General features: G+C 29.6%; 2 protein-coding genes across 4 annotated transcripts; both read left to right on the top strand.

The window, feature by feature from the left end:
• The first annotated feature begins 658 nt into the window (after positions 1–658).
• On the top strand, positions 659–2,701 carry LOC100306418 (ribosomal protein L36). 2 transcript variants are annotated; one of them, XM_014769283.3, is made up of 3 exons: positions 659–806; positions 1,223–1,386; positions 2,188–2,529. In XM_014769283.3, exons 2-3 carry the CDS (start codon positions 1,235–1,237, stop codon positions 2,333–2,335), a joined length of 300 nt encoding a protein of 99 aa, XP_014624769.1. In that variant the 5' UTR covers positions 659–806; positions 1,223–1,234; the 3' UTR covers positions 2,336–2,529. The 2 variants fall into 2 exon arrangements, with proteins under 2 accessions (XP_014624769.1, NP_001238540.1); NM_001251611.2 differs by having other exon boundaries at positions 733–806; positions 1,230–1,386; positions 2,188–2,701.
• A 5,175-nt stretch (positions 2,702–7,876) lies between these two features.
• Positions 7,877–11,114, top strand: LOC100812832 (uncharacterized). Of its 2 annotated transcripts, XM_003549712.5 has the most exons (6): positions 7,877–8,038; positions 8,152–8,224; positions 9,376–9,632; positions 10,067–10,157; positions 10,656–10,722; positions 10,815–11,114. In XM_003549712.5, the coding sequence occupies exons 2-6, from the start codon at positions 8,178–8,180 to the stop codon at positions 10,866–10,868; spliced, it is 516 nt and encodes a 171-aa protein (XP_003549760.1). In that variant the 5' UTR covers positions 7,877–8,038; positions 8,152–8,177; the 3' UTR covers positions 10,869–11,114. The 2 variants fall into 2 exon arrangements, with proteins under 2 accessions (XP_003549760.1, XP_014625617.1); XM_014770131.2 differs by lacking the exon at positions 7,877–8,038 and having other exon boundaries at positions 8,054–8,224.
• Positions 11,115–18,958: the final 7,844 nt, after the last annotated feature.

Here is an 18,958-nt window from a genome sequence, read left to right as displayed (position 1 = left end):
GATGTTTATTATAATAATTAATAGTTAAATAAATTTGATATATGATTGAATGATATATTTGGATGTTTATTATAATGATTGAAAATTAAACAAATATGATATTTAATTGAATGATGTATTTAGATGTTTATTACAGCAATTTAATATTAAATAAATTTGGTATTTTTTTACATATATAAATTTTTATTAAACCTATGATTTTTATTTATAATTTATATATGTAAATAAATAAATTATTAGATAAAAATTAATTATCATAAAATTTATTATGTAAATTTACATGTGCATTAAATACACATTAAAAATTTTAGTATTATATATAGCGACATTAATTATTTTATAACATAATTAGTTTATTAGCTTAATTGATTAGAGTGTTGTGCTAACACGAAAATCACATTTTCTGCTTGGATCATTAGTTTTAAATTAATTTCAAAATTATATTTTTGAAAAAAAAAAAAAAAAATCCTTTGAATCTCGTACGGATTGACAATCTATAAACCTAATATGGATTGTTGATGTGTAAACCTTATAGAAATTCATGTTATGCTGGGTGTACCAGCAAAACTCCTGAGTGCCCCTAGTAGTTCCCGCAACCAACATGTGCACACCCAAAGGATAAGAATGGGCTAGTACCTTTACACATCCACTCATGCTTAGTGGGCCTGATCCAAGCCGAAAATCCACTCGCCTTTGTTGCCCCCAAAACCTTTCTTTCTGCTTCTCCCATCCATCGCTTCTGGAATCTCGTCATAGTTCTTTCAGTTGCCATATACCCTCTCTCTTTACCTCTCAGACACTACAAGGTTCGTCTTTTTCCCATGTTTTAATTTTTAATTTTATTTCTAGCATTTTGTGCCCCAAGTATCCATTTTCTTTCTTTCATTATTTTCGATTCTTAGATAATTTTTGTTTTGTTACTTATACATCTCACTAGAAGAAGATTAATGATTTTAATTTGCAAAACCTCGCATTATATATCGATTAGGGATTTTTATTAGAAACACTCATGATTAGGTTTGCTGCCACGGTTTCTGCACAATTGTATTAGAATCAACATGACTAGGATGTTTGTATGAATTGCTAGCTTTGTACTTAATTCAATTGCTAGATTTTCATATGCTTGTTGTGGAATTTTATGTTTCTATAACCCTTTCAAGGTCTAGTACAGTGTGTTCCTGAATGTTAATCATAGCTTGTTGTTGGTTTTTCCCTTCTTGAGAACTCAGAAGCCATGAAGGTGCGGTCATCTGTGAAGAAGATGTGTGAATTTTGTCAGATAGTTAAGCGCCGGGGACGAATCTATGTGATTTGCTCTGGGAACCCTAAGCACAAGCAACGACAGGGCATGGCAACATTTGCAAGTGAAGGCCCATCTCGACCAGTGTATGTGTTTTTCTTTTTCCTGGTTTTGAATTGCCATATGGTGTGGAGAAATTGTAGAACCAACACTAACTATTGTTTTTAGGGATATCGTATTTTAACTCAATCTTAGTTTTCTTGCAAGAGGAGTATTAACAAGTAACAATACACTCTTCTTAACCCTATATTCAACATGCTCTTTGTTATTGAGGGAATTACATGTTATGTTGGTTCTACTAATTAACCTGGATTTGCACTCTATTTACTAGTGCGCACATGCTACTTGCCCAATAGTAGAAAAGTTTAATTAATATTTTCTGTTAGTGTTAAAAAATTTCTACATTCAATCAATCAGAAGTTATGGTAGATATTACTTTTAAGATGGTTATTGTAATAGTCAACAAACTCATCATACATGACTATTTGTGATTGGATGACAATGTGAAATCCTTTTACATGGTTAGTGCATAACTATTTTCAACATAGAAGAGTGTTGCCAGCATTTCTTCTGTTCTCCACGGTTTCTGTCATAACTTCTGATTGATTGATTGATTGTAGTTGCCAGCATTTCTTCTGTTCTCCAAATTCAATTTGCCATGGAAATACACTGGGGCAAATTCTATCGTTGATCTGCATGAATTTTCTTCTACTTTGCTCATTTTCATTCTGTCATAGAGATGACTAATTTAGTTTGATATGCTATTATTAACTTGAGAATATCCAAATGCTGCTCTACTTTATTATGTTTCCTGTGATCTTATTATCTTAATATAATACCTATTGATTTCTGGTAACTTGAGTGGCTGAACTTTGAAATCATTTCAGGTCCTCGGAAACAAGTAGCTGGAAGATGGGGATAAAGCCTGCTCAAATTGCGCGACCAGGTCTGATTTCTAATACCCCTCAAAGGCACAGCTTGTCTATGTTGTATGGATGGAGGGTGGGATTGGCCTCTATTCTGTCTATGAAGTAGCAAAAATAATTAGTAACCTCGAACATTACGAGTAATAAGTGCGAAGAGATTGATAATCAACGGTTATGGATTAAGGCCTCCATCTTGCTCTTGCCTTTCTTTGTATTGGTTGATGAAGATTTTTTCAAACTTTTTTTTTGTTTTGTGTGATATTTGATTTACATCACTCGGGGATTTTGTTTCTCCGTTAAAAATATGGTCAACAGATTGTAACCTCGTAGTAGATTTGGTGTTCACTGTTAAGTGAATCAGCGGAGCACAATCGGTAGCGCCCTCCTCCTTATTATCACTTGACCAAAAGATGAGAATTTTTTGCAACGTATTATCATCTATTATATCTATATATTACGCAGCTTTTGCTACCAAGTACATCACTCTCAATATAGGCGCATTTCAGTTAGTCATAATGATCGTAGTTGTTTGACATGGTAGATAATGGGTTGGAGCTACAAACAGTGACTAAAAGTAGACATCAAAATTAGATTCGACTGGGCTAGTTTGACCGATTGAAATAGAAACCGGTTAAGTCGCTGATTCAATCTAAATAAATTGGTAGAGCAGAAAATTGGTTAAAACAGGGTAAAAATTGGTTGTGGAAAATCGGTTTCAACCATTTTATATTTTTTTTTTAGCTTTATTCTAGATTGATTTTTAAATTTTTTAAATGACTGAAGCTTTATGTTTTACTTAACTTTTTATAATCTTATGTTAATTAATAAATATATACTTAATCATTGCTAGTTTGACGTCAATTTAACTTTGGTGAAACGCATGAATGTAAATTAATTTCTTTACATCAGTATCCGATTAAGTTTTAATAACATTGGAGAAGATGTATATCAGATATTGGTGCTATGGTTTTATTGATGCTAATAACTTGCTGCTATGATTTGATCAGCTTGTGATCCTGGTCCTGGGCGGAAAATTGATTCTTGATATGTTCACTTTACAACGGCAACAATTTATATCATATTTTAGTTATAAAATATCTCTAAAAATTTCTGAAAACCTAAATAGAATAAAATGATACTTTTTAATTAAAAGTGAATTGAAAGAAGGATCTTATTAACTTTAATATTAATATATATTTTTTCTTTTTAAAAAAATTCCGAATCTCATATCTACTAGTATAGTATTACTCAAGTCTTTATTATTTTTATTCTTTTTTAAAATTCCAAGGAAAAAATTTGGAAGTGTTTTTCAATTTATGTAGCATCTTTTACTACAGGAGTCAATGGACCAAGGTGGAGGCGAATTTGTCCTTCGAGGAAGAATCCTCCAACCATCTATTCAATTGTGCATATCACCTGCTATAATTTCAAACAAAGGATGATAATTAAATTTAGATTTAATAGAAGTATGTGTAAAAAACCATTCATAAAGAGGGTCTTACCTGTTAAATTAGTAGATCCTAATGTAGGTATTTTGAAAACAAATATAGAGGTGAGTCCAGGTTTGTACAGCTTAATACTACTATCTAGTTCATCTCATACTCGAACACGTAATTTTAAATAAAAAAAACTATGTATACATATGAGTAGAGAACATAACCGTCAAGACTCAAGAGTGGAAAAATATAAGAGAATTTTAATGTCAAGATACATGTTTTTGGTTGAGTTTGTTTAAGTTAATTTCTTAAAAAAAATACTTATTTTATTAAAATAAGTAATTTTATACTTTTCTGATATGTTTGTCTAAACTGATTTTAAAGTTGCTTTATTAACTTTAAATAAACTCATTCTTTGTATTTATTTATTTGGCATATGTTCAAAATTACGGAAGTACTTTTGGTTAGTAGCCATAATTTTAATTTACAATCTAGTCAAATTATTGGCTGGTGTATTAATTCTTTTTAACGGTACATCTTTGTATTAATTATTTTAGCATGTTAAAAAAAATTAGGGAATCCAATGTACCCCAATGTGGCCAACCTAATTGCAAGAATTGAACTTATGATTTTCAAGTTATTAACCCAACACTCTAAGCAACTGAGCTAATGAGCCAATTACATTATAAAATAATTAATGTTGTTATACATAACATTAAAATTTTTAATATATATTTAATGTGCATATAAATTTAAATAATAAATTTTGTGATAATTAATTTTGATATAACTCATACGAATATTTAATCCTTATATTTTTTTAAATAAAAAATATTTGCTATTACAAAATTTAATATATATTAAATTTTGTAATAGTAAAATTTTTTTAATGCACAAATGAGTAATTTAACATATTAATAATTAAAAAAAATAAAACTTTAAGGAAATAAAAAGAAAAAATCAAAAAACCAATACTGATCAACTTCATCCGTATAAATCATACGGATGAACTTGATTCGTATGATTTATACAGATGAAGTTCATCCGTATAAATAATACAGATCAACTTTATCCGTATGTTTTATACAGATGAACTTCATATTTACGGATCAACTTCATCCATATAATTCATACTGATCAGTATGTGAAAAATTTGCTTACGGATCACCACTCAGCCAGAAAAAACAACTTAAAAAGCAACAACGAGTCAGGGACATTTTGGACATTAATAAAAAATGTTGGGTGCATCCAGCAACACCCATCATTTTTATGAATGTCAGCGTAATGAATAAACTTTTGACATCAGTGTCATGTGTATAGTTATTGGATCCGGTTAAGATTTATGAAACCTATCTATCAGCTATTTTTTTTTTTCGCTGAAAAAAGATTTAGGGGTATGAAAAAGAAAAAGAAAAAACTATCTATAGTATATTAATGTAAAATTCATAATAAGTTTTATAAATAAAAAGTAAAAAAAAAAATGAAAAAGAAATGAACCACACTGCAAGACATTAAATTCGCCAACTCGCCATTTCTTACTAATTGAGTTGCTCGCCTGCCCCCAATAAAACTATTTATGTTTTTATTTACCTGACCCATTCATTCACGTACAAAGTTTGCATGAAATGATATATTTCCATTTAACCGTGTTAATGATTAAGCTCTGTTCGATTGATTATTATAAATGTTTCAAACCAGGATTACAGGCGGGTGGCAATTGATTACTATATATTTCCACTTAAGCTTTAATGATTAAGCTCAATTTAATGTTTTGAGAACAGCAAAAAGGCAAATCTAATCAACATCATGAGAGAAAAACACGTAGAAGAGGGAGGGGTGATAATGTAATAGGCAATATAATGTAGAGAAATAGAATAAAAATGAAGAATATTAAATGGGTATATGCTGTTGAAAGGTTCATGTATTATTGTTGGTAACAAATCTAGATTACATTCAACAAGACATTTTATTTAGTTTTTAATTTTTTTATTAACTGAAAAATTAATTTAATAATTCGGTAAATAAATTTTTTTAGTAATTTTTTGATGATTTTTAATTTTTTTTAAATACTATTTGAAATAATATTTTTTAAAATATTAATTTTTAACTTTTAGTATTGTATATTTTCTTTAACTTTTATTCTTAATATATTTATTCATTTTTCTTATTATCTTTTTAAATAAATTATAATTTTATTATTTTCTATCATTTTATAATTTTTCAGCTATTTCAATAACTACTTTTACCAAATACTTTTAATTTTTCTAACTATTTTATAACTTTTTAACTTTGAGTTAATTTTAATAATGATGGGAAAAATAGAACTGCAGTGGTTGTGAGTGTGAAGTATTCAAGAGAAGTTTGCATTGGGTAAGGGCAATAATACTTGAAGGGAAAAACTAAATTTGGTCGAAATGATTTGAAAAGTGAAGAAATAGATAGAGAAGTAAATAAGGGGGATAAAAAAGTGTTCCACTGTTGTGTTTGGTTGATAAGAAAGAAAGAAATTGAATTGGTCTTAACATTTATACAAATAAAGTCTCTGGCTCACATGTGTTTTGTTGTGAAAAAATTATTCTTCTCAAAATCAACAACAATGATTCCCCATTTCCTGAGCAAGCAAGGAAACCTAGCCACAAAATAACTTAAGTCTCATTTCCCCATTTGTTTAGCAACAATCATTGAGACATATTCCTCCATTTCTTTACCAGTGAGCTGTCTCCCTCTCTCCACCAACAGATTCGTATAATAGTTTCAGACATAACCTTACTTTTCTTCCTTTTCTATTTCTCAATACTGTTCAGTGTTCACCAAACAACCTGAACCTTAGCACCACTTCATCAACAATAGTGAAGGGGTTTCAGAAATGGAACACATGCGTTGACTTCTGTCACTGACCCATTCTTTATATTTTTTTTGTTATCAATTAATTTAGGGGTATAATTATCTTTACCGACATTTTATATTTCTTTTCACTTATTTTATCTACTATTTCTAATAAAGAAAAGTTTTTTTTAAAAAATTCCCCCTTATTTGTTTAGTACTTTTTTAAGAATAATTTTCTATTTTTTGAAATTTGAATATATTTGAAAATATTTCCCATTAAACACGTTTTTGTTTTTTAAAAGTTTATTATATGAACATTGAAATAAAGCACTTGAAGAAAACAGAAGAAGATAATAAGAAAACTCTTCCATCTGTTTCTGTTTATTGATTTTTAAAACACTTTTATGAAAATAATTTTTAAAACTTAATACTCCGTGTAGCATTAAATTTTTTTAGAAAATAATTTTTAAACAAAAAAAGAGATAAGAGAATCAATTTAACAAAATTGGAAATATTAAAAAGAAGGACCCAGATTTTAATCTCTACTTTCTCTATTATTTTTAATATCTAAAGATAGGATAAAAGACGAGTTAAATAAAACAGAGCAAAGACAGGGTTTCCGTCTTCATTTTGATTTGAGATAGTTCATTAATTAGCTTGTGAGATGAATGAATGAGAAGAGGCATCTCATTTTGTCTCTTTCCATCTCCAAGTTTTTGAGCTCCTTTGATTTTGGATATGCATCAATTTGCATTTCAATTTTTTCAAATGTTCAAATACTAGTTGTGTTTTTGAAAGAAGAAAAAAAACTCATTTTGTGAAGTTCTTCTTTAATGATACAATTTTTGAAAATTGAAAACATTTAATTTTAAAAAAATCTTAAATATGCTTTTCATCTTAAAAATATTATATATATTTGTAATTTATTTTCTATTTTTAATCAATATATTTAACAAAATAGTAGTACATTTTTTAATTCTTCTATAGAAGTACTAAAATATCATAATTTTATAATTTATAAGAGAAAAAATAAATAAAAATTATTCTAGGAGTACTCAAAATGATATTTTAAAGAAAGTAAAAAAAGGAAAACTTTTAAAATTGTACGTGCTTAAAGATAAATAAAAACATACAAATAATGATAAAATTCATTTGGCTAGAAAAAATAAAATAATTCCTGAAAACAAATTTTCAAAATTTTCTATATATTTTGATTTGGTCCTGAATTAAAATTCGAACCCTTACTTTGATGTAGGGAGCTAAGTGTGTAGTGTTGTTACGTTGAATGAGTTGTATTAAATGAATGTACCAGGTGGCAATATGATAGTCGGAGGTATTTGTCACTAATAATTGGTATTTATCAGTGCCATTAGGTTATGTTCACTTCATCTTATATTATGCGAGTACCAAAATCAAAACCTTACCTTACTCGCGTATTGCCATAAACGACGGTCGAATAAAGAAGCGAGTCAAGTGGTGTGTTGAGTTAAGCGTCCGTTAAACGACAGACAGCGACAGTAGTGCAGCAGACACGATAAAAATAAAAAAAGGTAACCAACTCCAAAAACCTTTTCATTCATTTATCTGTTTTTATTTCTATTTCTACTTTCTTTAGCTGCCAAACGAAACTTCCCTTGTTCCTGTTCCTGTGTTCTCCTTGCAGCTCCAAAATTCTATGTGGTGGTGGAGATGGTGATGATTACTGCTTGGATCACTGACCTTTTCGCTTGTATGGGGTGAGACCCTCCATTCCCAATATTGCTTTTTTTTTTTTATTCTTAGATACATAAGTATTTGCAATCAATTTGCTTGCTTTAATTGAATTCAATGAATGGCTTTCCGTTATGGGCAGTATGGTCTCTCTTGTGCAAGCAATACTCTGGGTAAATAGTGGTTGCTGTCAATTGACAATTAGGGGTTGATTGGCCTTCACCTTTCAATTGTTCACTGAAAGGGCTTCGAGGATTGGGATTTGGTATTAAAGTTGTCGTCTTGAGAACTAAAGTTAGGTGTTTAGTGTTCACTTCTCAAAGCAATGCAATTAGTGTAGTAATTTGACACTGGCCATGGTTGTTTTCATCCTTGTTGGTGTCTGCTGTAAGGCGTTCGCTCTGTCATGGGCCATGGCTATTTGATCGTGTGGTTTGCCTATAAAATTGTTTTATTTCTCCATTAATGGTTAAATGTGGTATGGAAGAAGAGAAAATTGTTTTCCTTATCGACGTTCTCAATATCAGACTGCACCATAAAGTTGATAAGGGAGCTTGAATGATTAGTGCATGACTGTTGACTGATATGTTAACAACTTAAAATAGAAGAGTGGATTTCTACCTACAGCACTCCTTAGTCCTTGTATATTTAATTCTCTTCTAGTACTAAGATGGTAAAGATGAAACATTGCAGCCTTGTATCGCCAATCAGTATGTTTCACAACTTTCAACTGTTGTAGATGGAGCAAAGAAAGACATTGATGTCCATGCGTTGCAATGCTGTTGTTACACAATCAACAATATTGTGCAAAACTTTCTCCCTGATTTAGAGTGTTTGGCTGTGCTGTGAAATCAATAAAAACTACTTTTTGTGTGGGGGAAAAAGCATTTTTAATTTTTTGAGGTGTTAGCCTATTGGACCAAGGTATTAATTTATTTTAAATAGACAAAAAAAGTGGGAAATTTGCTATTAAGGAGAAGCAAGAAATTGGTGCTTCTCCTAGGAAGCAATATAATATTTTTTTAAAGAATGTTATTTCTTTCTAATAATGCTTTTTATAGTAGTGCTTTCTAAGGAAATAAATCTGAAAAAAAAATCACAGTAAGGGCAACATGCACTTGTTGACTTTACATTAGCCTTTGTTTTTCTGTTATTTAACTTGTTTTATACAGAACAGTGGTTGTTTTGGATGCTGTGTGAAACCCACACCAATTATTGCCGTGGATGAGCCAGCAAAGGGACTAAGAATTCAGGGGCAGACAGTAAGAAAACCACACATATCAGATGGTTTCTGGAGTTCAAGCACTTGTGATCTGGATAACAGCAACATTCAATCTCAGAGAAGTATCTCGTCTGTCAGTACATCAAATCAAATTCTCTATCATAGCGGTGGAACTTCTACCCCAGGGGCCAATCCTGAATTTGTAAACCCAGGCAAGTTCTATATTGGTTTTTGCTATTCTTCCTATTAATTAATATTGGAATGTTCATCTATACTTTTAGCAAATCATAAGTTTGTTTGTTTGTTTTTTCTTTTTTGGGTAATATAACAATGCCCCCAAAGGGAGCTTGATAGGGAAGGGAAAGTTGACAAGTGGGGGATTAAACTCCATCCCATATGGCCCAATCATGTAACCAAGGTTTGCTCGACAAAGATGTTGGAACATGACATGATATTTTTCAGTTGGTTTTTCAGTTGGTTTGTCTTTGTTCATTATTTGGATTTGGATTGATATATTATTGTGATACCAATTTTTACTGTATGCTGTTGTATATTATTTGTATGTTTACTTTCCTAATTTCGTTGCGTTTAAGGGGAGAATAAAGATAAGGTTCATTTCTATCATACATACTGTTGCTTATTTCAGGCCTTCTTCTCTGGAATGAGAGCAGGCTTCAGTGGGTTGGAAGTGGCAAATCTAGGAAGCATGGCCAACAAAAAAGAGAACCCAGACTAAAGTATGTCAACTGCATTTCATTTGGTCCAATTAACTAAATAAGTAAATAATCTTTAACCTGCTCTAAATACACATAGGGCCATGATCTTAGCTAAATTCTCTCCTTTCTTGCCTTTTCTTTTTTTGATACGGGGCGAGCAGCTGGAAGGAGTAATTTAATAACCATCACAAGTTTTTATTGCTTGGCTCTTTGTTGACTTCATTGGACAATCATTAAAATGCATTCTTATTCACTGCCAAACTGTAACCTTTACCTTTTGCTTGTATTGTCAATTTTTTTTGGGTCTATTTTTCTTTCTTGTTTGTGCAATTTAACAATAGTTGAAAGCACAAGGCATATTTTTAGATCTTGAAGCACACATTATCCAAAACACAATGTTTCATTGATATATTTTCTGTTTATTTTGATTGTTACAAGCTCAAGTCTCCATCATATTTGTTTTCCCGCTGTTTTAGTTTCTCCCTGTAGATGACTTATTAGTCATTATGTTTGTTGTAGTTGGAATGCAACTTATGAAAGTTTGCTTGGAACTAGACAACCTTTCCCCAAGCCCATACCTTTATCTGTAAGTGCTGTGTATATTTATGGTTCCTTGCTGGGATTTTTGAGGTGAGAATGCAAAAATTACAAATTGATAATTTGATTTTCAAAAAATAGGAAATGGTTGAATTCCTGGTGGATGTTTGGGAGCGTGAAGGGATGTATGGTTGAAACTTGATAGGTTAAAATGCTGAGTGCCTTCAAGTTTGTTTATACTTTCAATGATGTATTTGACTCCTGAAAGGTTTTCATGTATAGTTGTGCAGAGAAGATTAAAAGATCAAACACAAGTTTGTTCTCCCTTTGTAATTTCAAACACTAAAGGCAATCCTTTTGTTTTTGCCCTCCTGTAAATGACTGTATATCATTTTCAAACTATAATCTGAATTGCTGAATGCAGAAGTTGTTACTTTTTAAGGCTGTAACTATGCATTTATATGAGTCAGGTCCTTGTCTGGACTGTCACTTCCTCGGATCTCTCCATGATGTGGCTGGAGGTAGTTAGGCATCTATTCTTCCTATTGAATATGTTTTCAGTGCTAACTCTTTAGAGTTGCCCGTTCTTGATTCATTTTCCATTTACTCCTTACTGTAAATTTGTCTTTATACCATTTCATTTTCATACATAATTCTTTACTAGCACTAGTTAGGATGTTCATACATTACATGACTTTTTGGGGGAAATATCATAAATATAGAATACCTGTTTGGGAACTTCAAAACATACTTTTAGAATCCCAAACTTAGTATATATCTTGTTTGAATTTTTAAAAAAATTAATTTTGTAACCTATCTTTGGGACAAACCTGAGTTTGGATAAGAAACAACAAATGGTTGCTTTTAAAGTAAAAGTATTTTTTATTTGTATATTTACAATAGAAACATGAAATAAAACACTTTTGATATCCAAACAAATTTCATGTTATCAACATACTTAAATAAAAAAAATATTTAAGCATAAATCTCATTATAATAAATTTACTTTTTATCAAATTTGAGTTTACAATATACTTGTGATTCAAATTTATGTTTACAAACTTTAATTTAAACATGTACTAGGTTGAGTTCAAGTTTAAATAAATAACATTTCAACTTTTGGGTTTGATAGAAATAAAGAAGCATGTATCATGAACGCCTTTGCTTAAATTGGTTTATGATTAATAGATGAAATGAGTCAAAATATGAGACATGCAAGCGTAGAACTGAAAGTATTTGTACACAACAATAAAATAGTTTGTGATACAAATAATAATGTACAGTAGTGAGAGGAAAGGTAAATTCACACTTGGCCCAGTCACATTAATTATTTTATATTTCATATTGATTATTATGTAGATATAGATTATATAGGGTTGAGCTCGGAGGAAATTCATCATTGAAACGATAGAAGATGCAATAGTAGCCATTAAATTTGGCGTCATTCAAATTAGGCTGTCAGATTAATTCAATTCAATTACGATATTGCAATTCGGAAGGTGATAGTGTTACCCCAATTAATTCACATGCTTAGTGATTACCGTTTGCACTTTCAAAGTACTTTGTGATGCCCCTATTTTCTTAAAAGAGAAAAATAGTTTGTAATTGCTGATAAATTTTTTAATTATAATTTAAAGATACATAAGTATTTTAATTTCTTTTGTTATGAAATTATGTATTTTTGTAAAATATTATAATATTTTCTATAAAAATATTATAAATTATTTTTTGGTTTTTACTGAAAAAAATTATGGATACCCCACCGTGCACAATAGACAATATTATAACGTGAAGTTTCCTACAATACTCTCTTTAATAATAATAATAATAAATTAATTCATTTCGTTCTATACACTGCACCAATGTAATATAGATATATATATATATATACACACAAAATTAAATATATTTTTAATTTTTAAAATTGTTAGGCCAGGGGCATTAATGTCTCCAGTGGATACCTTAGACGATTCTGGACGGCGTCGGGTATTAGTGGAGGGCATGATAAATATGAGTGTTTGATAAAATGTCATAATTCGTGTTGTAAAAAATAAAATAAAAATTAAAGACATAAATATCCCCAAGATTACGGTGGGGAGTTTATTTGGTATGGAACTATAAGAAATATTGAAGTTTTCTAATGTTAGTGTTGATACCTTATAAAATAAAATAAAATAAGTGTTGATACCTTATTCCCCCGGCCCTTACCGAAATAATGAAGTGATAAAGCAGATAAATATGCATTAAAAAAAAAAAAAGCAGATAAGCATTGTTGTAGTTAATAGAGATGTTTGTGAGCTTACCAAACCACCACCTGATTTGGTGACGGTTCGTCCTCCTGATCCTATGATGGATTTGGATTTTTTCCAATAGAAAGAGAAAGAAAATGAATCGGATAAAATTCGTGTGTTTTTTTCTCTCTTTTATCACACCTTTCAACATTCAACTCTTATAAAGTCCATTTGATAGGGGAAAATGACTAAAAAATAAAATTAAAAAAAATAGGTGAGAAATAGAATAAAAATAAAAGTGTTTGATTTAAGAAAAAAAAGATAAATAAGTGTAAATAAGTAAGTAAAATAATAGAAGAGTTTAATAATCATAAATTTATAATTTATAATGTAAAGCATTTTTAGAGACATTCAATCATAAAATTATTATTAGTATAAATTTTAAAATAATTATTATAAAAAATAATAAATATATTATATATGATAAATTATGATTAGATTGTATGAGATTATTTTACATTATATAGTCTTTTTTTAAAAAAAATAGAATATAATAACCAGTGACCCCTCCTATAAAAAGAAACAGTGAACCCCACAATTTTAAATTTCATTATCTTTCATCATTTTTTTTAAGGAAACTCCTCTTTCATTTCTTCTCATCTAGACACATTATTTTTTCCCTCTCCACTCGATCTGTCCCCTGGCCCTTTACCAAAGAAAGGGCTAGAGTTTCCCCAAATTTATGCTAATGATAGGATGCAACAAAATAAAATTATGGCTGGAATTCCTAAAGTTTTTTTTTTTGGAAGTAAAGTATTTTTATTGTCAAAAATCATAAAATTAACATTTGAGACAAAAATTATTGAAATGAGTTGTCTTTCTTAATAAGGTTTTTTTTTTCATATTCACAATCAAAAAATCAAATCTCTATCCGCATATTTAAACAACCCAATCATTTATCAACTTTATTAATAATAATGTTTGAAAAATAGAAAACTCAGTCATCTACCATTAATCTTGTTAGTATTGAATCTCCTAAAGTTAATTTTTGGTAACCAGTAAAATTTAGTTACGTATTACATATTTTGATTGAACAAGTGCATTCACGGGATAAGGAAGAATTTGCTTTTTTTTATAGAGGCCAAATTAAGCTTGTTTGCGTGTCGTGTCCGTTGAGAACAAGTTATATATGATCTACCTTTCCTGGCTAAGATATCTTAAAAGACCATTTCTCAAGGCTCGTAGGGAAGCAAGACCACTCTCAGCCGCATAGTGAGAATATATATATATATATATATATATATATGCTCCAATTAAGCAGAATCCGAAAATTTCTCCAAAGTGAAAAGATCTCTTAGCTTACAATCACAACCTGCTCTGATTGAATCAAACATGGGGACAGTGTCAGATATGCATGGCTTGTTTTGCTGAATATTCAATTCAATTGCTCAATTTTCTAAGCCCAGATTCGCCTATGTGTCTCTACCATATGTTCTCGCTTATGAGTGCGCCTAGCTCGAACAGACGAAGATTTTGAACGCAATTCACGAAATCAAGCTCACCAAATGAATCTTGACAAAACCCAAAATAATTTTGTCAATGATCACACAATTCGATTTTGATTTATTTTGAGATACTCATACTCATAATACTACTGTAGTAATAATAGGTACGATGAATCTCGCATAAAAGCTAATAATTAATCCTGTACCATAAACGTTGTCTGAAAATGATATAACAGCAAATGTGAAACTAATATCTCCCCATCTTTACAAAATCAAAAATCATTTTTTCGATGATCACGCAACTCCAGTTTTGATTCAATGTGAGATACTCATAAGTAATGATGTAAAAAAAAATGATCATTAATTAAGTGCGATGAATCTTGGGTAAATTAAAGCTAATCCTCTGGAAGAAAAATTGTGATAAAGATAGATAATTGTTTATTTGTAGGAATTCAACCCAATACGATGAAATTTATAATATTTACATATCATTCTTAATCAAATGAACTAAATTTTTTGGTTACTTCCTTTGTTTTTATATATAATATTCATTTAACTAATTCCTAAAAAATTAAAAAAATAATTAATTTAATTGATAATAATTTATCTTAAATTTATAATTTTTTCTAAAATTATGAAATATTTTTAATTTAAAAATAATTAATACAAGAAATATTATAAATTAAATCTTATAAAAAGAAAGAAGCAACATTAAACATTAGTCTTATAGATTGGAACGTAACACAAAATGAGAAATATCTCTGCATATATATATATGAGGGGTGAAAAATAAAAGGAACAACAAAAACAGGACAATACAACTAATGTTACTGGATATGGATGCCGAAATCTAAGAGCAGTTGAAGAATCTGCGCATATCAGTTGAAAAATTCTTCCTAACATCAAGGGCCGGGTCCCAGCAAGCTGCATGGTAAATCCGTAAAAGTTATACGAAAAACCTTGCTAACTTAATTATATACTTTTGTATTAATTGCAGAATTTTTAAGGCCATATATATCGCTGAATATGCAGTGTTTCATTGTTACACATGAATATGACTTCTACAGATCCGATCCATATCTCCAACAGATTGCGACCGGTATTATTGATGGCTAATGAGTTAATCAGCTGCAATCAAATTCCGACAATTACTTTTTAGCAAAAAACCCAGGATACATTATTACATTTTAAATAGAACTGTGAAAGGGAGTTAATACAACTCACCAATTGGGTTTACCATGGTTGCTTAGAAAGTAAGTTAATGTAACTTGACTCTTTTTTGGCTTTTAGCCAAGAAATAGGCAAATAGATAACCTGTTTTAACCAACAACAGATTAGTAAATCATGACTCTCTTAATATTTTTTTAGAATCACATAAAAATGAAGAAAAAAACAAGAAAATAGAAAATGCAATTATAATAATGCAAGTCACATGTAATACAAGTTTTGATATAGTGAACTAACTTGACTTATCATGAGCTCAATTTAAATAAATCGTGAGTTAAATGAGTTGGGTCAAATTAACCCAAGGTTTTCGCAAGCTAATTTTTTATCAACCTAAACCTAATTCAAATTCATGCTGAGCCCCAGATGAATATAATGTAATAAAGTCATTTTCTGTTTGGACTAATTTTGAAATTTAGTTCTGCGAATTCAGTCAATAATATACGCCTATACTTACAAATACAACGAACATTACCATGCAACTACGGGACAAAACTGTGTATAATGCATGCATGGCTTTTTTTATACAATACAGTGTTTGGTTATTTTGTTTCTTCCAGAATTTATCAATGCTGGATTTTGAAATGTTTTGGTTCACGCAAGCATTCATGTAATAAAACATTAAAAAAAATCACAAAAAGACATATTTTCCTTTCAAAAGGTGTGGCTTTGACAAAAAATTCACGACATACAATACAATAGACTACAATGTATCTGGTCTTCTGACTCTTCTCTGAGTAGACTCATCTCATCATCATTTATGAATTTGATCATTTTCAATGCCTTTTATGAATCAGTCTTTTCTTCCTGCCACAATCTTTTACCATTCTCTCATTGAAGTTTTTGAGAACTTTCTCTGAAACTGATCGCCTTTGCTATTGGAAACGAATACGCGTAAATTATATTTTATAAGAAAAGGGGTGTAATTTTGGTTTGGGACATATGAGTGCATGCACGAATAATTATTTTTTTTTAATGCCATTAGCATTTAGCATAATGGCCCGTAAAGTTTGACAGGTGTTGGCCTAGCTGTCTCAAAAAGGCAACGCCAGGGACCTAACAGAAAATAAAAATATAAAACTAGTCCTGCATTTCATCGCAATGATGCACTACTTCAACTTGCATAACTGGGTATATATACGTTAAAGAGGTAATCCGAATTTAGAAATTAAAACAAATACTGAACTTCCACATCCAATTGGGAAAAAAGTTGGCAAAGGAAGAGACAATGTTATATAATTGTGGACCTAGCAGTCCTGGAGAAACATTCCAAAAGAAGGCTACATGCATCACGCAAAATTATTATAATAATCAAAGTCAGGTATAGAGAAGTGAGATGACATCTCTACTATTTAGTTGCAAAATATTTTTATTCAAATTAAATAGCTAGTGTTAGTTATTTAATTATTTACCGTTGTATTCATAATAAATAAATGAAATTTTATTCTTACATTTCTTTTTCATAATTATTTTAAAAACTAAAAGAGAGAAAAAGAAACGTAAATTAATATAAATATAATATAATAAAATAAACAGAGCAAAGTATTATAAAAGTTTGAATAAATAATAATATAACTCTAGATAAGTATCGATAGACAGTGTAACCTTATTTATATCTTTTATATAGTTAGTTGATGCATGTAATTGTGGCCTAGTGGCGGGTTACATGCACGAGCACTTGAGTACTTTTAACTCGATTGTTTTAAATATATATATATATATATATATATATAGTACAGAATATTAATAGAGCTTGTGGCAAGTGGGGAAGGTGGCAAGATGGTTAATAAGAGAGATCCAATGTTTCTAGCCTCTCACGTACGAGTTTTGCTGTACCTATATTGATGTGGCCCCATGCATATATGGTTCATGATGCCCTTCCTAACTCCTTAATTGTTGCAGGTTCATCTTATTTTTATTAAAAACAATAACAGAAAGGAAAAGCTCTTATGATTTGAGAAGGCAGACATGCACAATTGAGAATGAAAACTGACTGGGTATGGGCCAATTAACGACAATGATCGCGTATGGTGCGTGTCGATAATTGATTAAGATTTTCTTCTGTTTTCTTTTCAGCATTGAATATGTTCTTTATTAAGTTTCAAATTCAATTTGCATTATTGATTGAAACAACACCTCCCTTGGATGCAGGATTCCTATAATACATATGTAAATAGTAAAACACGTATTGGTCCGAATTCAAAACTAATTAGTTAGAAGCCTTTTTTCTTTCATTTTTATGATATAAAAAAATAGGGAACTACTCAATGGGATTTCCTTTATCTTTGAGTCGACATTAATTACAACACCAAAACAAGGTAACATTGCAACTTAATTACTTATGAGAAATGGCATTGAGCCTTGTGTCTAAAATCTAACTTATCTCAAAACTATTATATATAATAAAGGTAAAATAAGATTATTTTGATTTTTTGGTATTTAATTTATTATTTTATTTTAGTTTTTGCAAAATTTAATATTTTTAGTTTCTATTATAAAGTAACAACTTTGTTAATTAATGAAATAACAATAATACTAATATCTTAATGACTTATCACATCATCTAAGAATCAAATATTGATCGTGATCATATATATATATATGAAAATTATCAATACTTGTTTTTTAATTTTTAAAAATTAACTTATGTTCATTTTCAAAAAGATTAATATTAAAATTTAATCTTTTTTAGATAAATATTTTGAAATTACTTTGAATTTTATTTTTTTCACCCATTTTTTACTTTTTCATCTCCTAAAAGACTCTAACTTACACAAATATCCCTCATCTAGACACCTCATATTACTGAATAATTATTTTAAAAGAGTATCCTATTTTGAAATATAATTTTCTATTTTGAAATAGGTATTCCAAAATAGATTTTTAGTTATTATGATATAATTATTCTGAAAGAGTATCATACTTTGAAATAATTATTTTAGAATATGATTTTCCTATTTTGAAATAGGTATTCTAAAATAGATTTTCAGTTAGTACAGAATAACTATTCTCCTAGAGTATTCTGGAATATGATTTTTATGTTTTGGAATAGGTATTCCAAAATAGACTTCTTGATTACTTATCGCAAATGACAAGATAAGTTTGGGTTCATGTTTAGAAAAGGTAGGAGTGAAAAAATGAAACTCATTAGGTTTTTAAGAATTATATATAAATTTATAATTATATTATTTATAATTATAAATATAAATATAGCGAATTGGGACAAAGAATGACATACTCGAACTTGGTCCCGACCATGCTTTCGTAATCGGGAAAAATTTGACCTCAATCCGACCCTGCTCAACAAGGATTATGCACATCAAAG

Source organism: Glycine max, chromosome 17 (genome assembly GCF_000004515.6).
Source record: "Glycine max cultivar Williams 82 chromosome 17, Glycine_max_v4.0, whole genome shotgun sequence".
In the NCBI taxonomy this organism is placed as follows: Eukaryota; Viridiplantae; Streptophyta; class Magnoliopsida; order Fabales; family Fabaceae; genus Glycine; species Glycine max.
The sequence above is the reverse complement of the archived record's forward strand: the minus strand, read 5'-3'. Positions and strand labels throughout refer to the sequence as shown.